Here is a 5,636-nt window from a genome sequence, read left to right on the forward strand (position 1 = left end):
AGAGTGAGATTCTGGTCCTTCAAAGTGAAGGAAGTGCTTAAATAGAGCCTGTGTATACCTTGGTTGTTTTCTTTTCAAATTAACTTGATTGTGATATGACATCTTGTATAGGTTGAGAACTGAGTGTCTTTTATTGATTCTTACATAGCAAATAGGATGTCTCCCATTTAACGGATGCACTGGTAATCCCATTAACTAATGTAGTTTTAGATGTGTGAGAAGTTCATACCAAAGACGAGCAAAATGCCTGATTCCTCTCTCCATGTGCCTTTCCAACAGAACTCTCAATCCCATCAGTATAAAGCTCTGAGGTGATCCTCAGATCTGAGCACCAAGAACTCAGTTCTGGTCCTTGGCAGATGGGCATCAGTATCATTCACTAACCAGCAGGATGGAGACCACGCCCCTTAATTCTCAGAGGGAGGTATCAGCCTATAAGGATGGAGAAGATTGTCAAGAAAATGGAGTGCTACAGAAGGGTGTCCCAGCCCCAGGGGATAAAGCAGAATCCAGCCAAATATCCAATGGGTACTCAGCGGTTCCGAGCCCTGGTGCAGATGATACGCGGCACTCTATCCCAGCTGCTGCCGCCACCACCACTCTCGTGGCTGAGGTCCATCAAGGGGAGCGAGAGACCTGGAGCAAAAAAGTGGATTTCCTCCTCTCGGTCATTGGCTATGCTGTGGACCTGGGCAACGTCTGGCGCTTTCCCTACATATGTTACCAGAACGGAGGGGGTCAGTATCAGGGCCCATGAGTGGAGGCTGTGACCCAGGGGTGGGCTGTAGTCCCTTTTGAGAGGCCGGAGATAGGTCATGTCCTTTCTGTCTTAACTGATAAGAATCTGGGAGCAAGACTGCTTATACTTTCAGGTTTGTGTAAAAGACAGATCTCTAGGAAACCAAAAGCTTAAGTCACCAAAGTCTGACCTCACAGATGTTCAGCATCATTGATGCTTCGTTTGTTGAGGGGCCTCCTTCCCATCCTGCACTATCCAGGCTCTGCTCTCCACCAGCCAGAAGTGGGGGGGCAGCCATCAGCGCTGTGCTGCCTTTCCTTCACTCCTGCTGGCAGGTTCCATTCGGAAGAATCCAGAGGGTTAAATCTGTGTAGGGAAAAATTGGGAGGTGGCTCTAGAGTCCCAGACCCTTCTGGGCCTTTGGACTTGTGTCAATTTAGGTCTTAAGTTACCATTCTGGGCACATCCCAAAGCTGGACCCAACCACAGCATGACAGTAATGCCAAGCCCAAACCAGGCATGGACATACCTTGTATCTCCTAAGAAAGCATTAGGTTTTTTAGGCCAGAGATCCTATCTTGTTCCTTCTTATATCCCTACAGGCTTTAGAGTAGTTGATATGTAGATTATAAAAAAATAGTAGCTGACCGTAGCATGACTATAGCATGTAAACCTGGGGGAAGAGTAGAGCAGGGGAGAGAAGTGGGTAGGTTATGGGCCTCTGTGTTGACATTGGACTTGTTAGCAGAATAGGAAAAGGACAAGGGTATCAAATTAGTCAATATTTATTTTGATGGGAGCTCTGGCAACCAATTTGGGAGGGCAATTGGAAAGGAAATTGGGGGACAATTTATTCATGTCGCCCTCATTCTCATTTCTGTGGCCGGCCACAAAGTTGCCTGGATTTGCTGCTCTTAAGGTTTTCTGTCCAAAAGCAGTTCCAGGGCCTGGGAGGAGCGGAAGTCATAACCACCTTATCTCCAGGCAGACAGGGGACTCACCTTTAGCCAGAGTGTTATATAGGGGGTGGGGTCACCGGTGAGCATTATCCTACACTCATTCCAAAGCATCAAGCAAACTCTTTGAACAGAGGCCACCATGAAAATACAACATGGTTTTTATTCTCAAGCCAGGTTTATCCAGTGTGATTATAAATTACATAGACCTTTCTGAGTTGCGCTGAGTTCAGATTTCTAGGTTCAAAGCATTTTATGATAGGGAACGTTATCAGGGAAAATCACGGCTGACCCACCCTTTAGGGTAAAACCCAGGTTGCAGGTGAGCATTCCCAGCTTGGCATTTCTAAACTCAGCCTCAGCCATGAGATCCAGGAGACACCAGCATACTCCAGCTACACAATAGCCCTGTGCTTTCTTGTTCTGTGAAAAACGACCCTTCTCTGCTACCTCGCAAATATGGGTTGTGAGGAATCATTCTGGCTCAGTGGAATTATGGAAATATAGCCAAATGTCTATAATCAAGTGTCTGGAGCCATAGTAATACCATTGAACAAAGATAGCATAATTCAGTACCTCCAAGATGGTTGCAGCTGTTGTTACTGATTGTCACACCTGATCCATTCCAAGAGTCCCAAATACTAGTTGCATCAGAATCATCAAGGGAGCTTGAAAAAAAATTTTGTGTTGCACAAAATCTGCATACCTGGAGATTCTGCTTGAGAAGGACTGGGGTGGATCCAGGAATCTAGGTGTCAGATTTTAAGCTCACCAGTGATAGAATGGCTGGGTTTGGGAACCTCAGCTCTCCTCAACCTGTCATATGATAGAGAAGACATTGGGGCTCAGAAAGGGAAAGTAGTCCAGGGTTCTCCAGGCTATAAAAAGAGGATGTGGGCCTAGTGCCTTCTCTGTCCACTCCCAAACCTGGCTTTCTTTCCATTGACTCTGTCGGCCTCCTCTGAAACGTTTGAGCTGTGGAACTCTATCTACTAGTCCTGGCAAAGACTAAACCAGGGAGCACAGGGTTAAGTTCGCTCAGCACAGAGTGACTTTGTGACGCTCTGCGTGAAGGGTCTGTTGGGCTGTCCTGGGATAGATGTGGGAAGGGACTGAAATTATCTTTCGTCTGCCTCAGGGGCGTTCCTCCTCCCCTACACCATCATGGCGATTTTTGGGGGGATCCCACTCTTTTACATGGAGCTCGCACTGGGGCAGTACCACCGAAATGGATGTATTTCAATATGGAGGAAAATCTGCCCAATTTTCAAAGGTAACTGAAAGCTTTGGGTGGTTGGGTGAGTGGGGGCCTCCAAGGAAGTAGTGATTTCCATCTGTGGGTGGGAGCTGGAGACTTTCATCTGGAATCAGTTAGGCCTTACATATCCTTGGAAGATAACTTGAGTAATAGTTTTCTGACTGCTCAAGTAGTGTGAAATTGTTAAAAGCAGAATCAAGGGCAATTAAAAGTAAGCTAAATTTAAAAATTTTAAAGCATTATCAGCACATATACACATATTTTCTAAAACATGTAACCTTATCAATCCTTGTGGGTAATTTTGCTGTGTTGCTGCTTTTCCCAACATCTAGAGTCCCTAAAGTCATTGGGGAATGACATGGAAGGCAATGCCTACCCTTCCCTTCCCCTGGGCTGCGGGACTTCCCAAGGCCTAGTTTTAGCCTTTCACTGTTGGGCCGCTCTGTCAACTTGGCCTCTCTGTCTCACCTGCTGCCCAGGGATTGGCTACGCCATCTGCATCATTGCCTTCTACATTGCCTCCTACTACAACACCATCATGGCCTGGGCACTGTACTACCTCATCTCCTCCTTCACGGACCAGCTGCCCTGGACCAGCTGCCAGAACTCCTGGAACACTGGTAATTGCACCAACTATTTCTCCGAGGGCAACATCACCTGGACACTCCATTCCACTTCCCCTGCTGAAGAGTTTTACACGTAAGTTCATGTGAGTGAGGGGGTAGTCTGTTAAAAAGAAAATTTGCCCCGTTTTCATTGGAAGAGGGCAAGAATCAAGGGCTTTCCACCCTACTCTTGGTGGATTTCTGAGTAATGAAGCTGTCAGGGCTAGAGGAGAAAATGTGAGTGACAGAGTGGCAGGGCCAGAAGTTGTACCTCAAGGGCTCCATAATCTGGCCCTTGTATACCTCCCTACACCTTTCCGGTGTGTCAAGCCAGATTGCCCAAGCAGATCCTTATATTCACATTCCAAAACTATTTCCCTACATCAAAACCGCCCTTCTCTCTGGGTCTTCTTCTCAGCCAGCTATCATGGGAGCAAAACATCCTACTAGTTTAAAACCATTCAAATAATTTCTGGTTTAAATGCGTTGACTTCTTAAGCGGGAATCTATCTACCTTTTGGAAGAAGATACTTGGAGAAGGTAGTATAATGCTAGAATTTCAGGCAACGAGAGCCCAAGGAGACCCATTTTTGGGGGGGACATGGCCCAGTATCCACACATACACATCCTCATGTACCTGAAAGCCATGATGTTGGTTGAAGGGGTTCAGGTCCCAGCCAGCAAATGAGAGAGCAGGAAGTCTACCTTTGGCTGAGCACTCCTCCCGGGCGGTGGGCTGAATGTGCAGCTTACTCCTTCAGGATGGGCTGGGCCAATCCCAGCTCTTTCTGGGGTTCAGTGGCCACTTGGTCCTGGCAGGGCAGTTCCATTTTTCCCTGGGCACCCTTCTACGGGTATCGCAGATTGTGTGCCCAGGTCACTGTCCAGATCCTCTCACAGGCCTTTCTTCCTTTACTCCAGGCGCCACGTCCTGCAGATCCACCGGTCTAAGGGACTCCAGGACCTGGGGGGCATCAGCTGGCAGCTTGCCCTGTGCATCATGCTGATCTTCACTATCATCTACTTCAGCATCTGGAAAGGCGTCAAAACATCTGGCAAGGTGAGGAAGACTCTGGCTGCTGATCCAGGCCTGCCAACGGCCTCACAGAGTCTCAAACACAGAACCCAGTAGCTGAGACAGTTAGTGGTCAGAGAACCATCACTGTTTCTTCAAAGCAAACATGTTCTATGATACTCAATTCTGCCATCACTAAATCTGTTAGAAAATTCTAGAGATGGGCCAATTTCAAGTACTCTCACACAATTTTTCCCCAAAATTTCTTTAACCCATTGGTAGTATCACAATTAATAATAATGGCAACAATTTATTGGAAACTCATCATGGAGCATGGTCAGTGCTTTATATGCACTGGCCAACTCTGTTGTTTCCTGGAGAGGTGTCCAACCTGCAGGATGCTGATTTTGTAAGGACTTTTTTTCGTTTGTTTGTTTATCTGTGTTGTCAAATATCATTAAAAGTATGCATGGACATTTTCTTTTTTTCTTTTTTCTTTCTATTTTTTTTTTTTTTTGCTAATCAGCTTTCATTAATTTTGTGTATTTACCGTGTGGCCTAAGACAACTCTTAACTCTTCCATTGTGTGTCAGGAAAGAAGGAAGCTTGGTACTCCTGTATATTTCCCCTTCTACAGATGCAGAGCAGACTTACAGGCAGTTAGGAATGGCCACGCTGAATCAGATCCCTATCTGTATGATTCTGAAGGCTGTGATCTTTCTGTCACACCACCTTGCCTCCTAAAATGACAGAAAAAAGAGATGGATCTCCTTTCTTAAGGTTTTCAAGAAGAAAAAACATGGATATCCACCTATCTTCTTTCTCTGCCCCTTCTAGAATGTTGTGGTGATAACCTGTGTTTCCGTCCTCCTTCCTTACAGGTGGTGTGGGTGACAGCCACCTTCCCTTACATCATCCTCTCTGTCCTGCTGGTGAGGGGGGCCACCCTCCCTGGAGCCTGGAGGGGTGTACTCTTCTACTTGAAACCCAACTGGCAGAAACTCCTAGAGACAGGGGTAAGATGAAAGAAGTAGTGTGCACCCATCTGCCATTTTACTAAAGG

General features: G+C 46.5%; 1 protein-coding gene across 1 annotated transcript in view; it reads left to right on the plus strand.

The window, feature by feature from the left end:
- Positions 1–284: 284 nt before the first annotated feature.
- Positions 285–5,636, plus strand: part of LOC100950564 (sodium-dependent serotonin transporter) — a gene marked incomplete at its 3' end in the record, with an annotated part of 6,334 nt that continues 982 nt past the window's right edge. The window contains exons 1-5 of the mRNA XM_012811576.1: positions 285–737; positions 2,834–2,968; positions 3,433–3,652; positions 4,480–4,618; positions 5,455–5,589. Coding sequence (XP_012667030.1) covers positions 392–737; positions 2,834–2,968; positions 3,433–3,652; positions 4,480–4,618; positions 5,455–5,589 — 975 coding nt within the window. The remainder of the gene's footprint in view (positions 738–2,833; positions 2,969–3,432; positions 3,653–4,479; positions 4,619–5,454; positions 5,590–5,636) is intronic.

The sequence above is a fragment of the Otolemur garnettii genome, unplaced genomic scaffold (assembly GCF_000181295.1).
Source record: "Otolemur garnettii isolate 467f Iridium unplaced genomic scaffold, OtoGar3 scaffold00166, whole genome shotgun sequence".
In the NCBI taxonomy this organism is placed as follows: domain Eukaryota; kingdom Metazoa; phylum Chordata; class Mammalia; order Primates; family Galagidae; genus Otolemur; species Otolemur garnettii.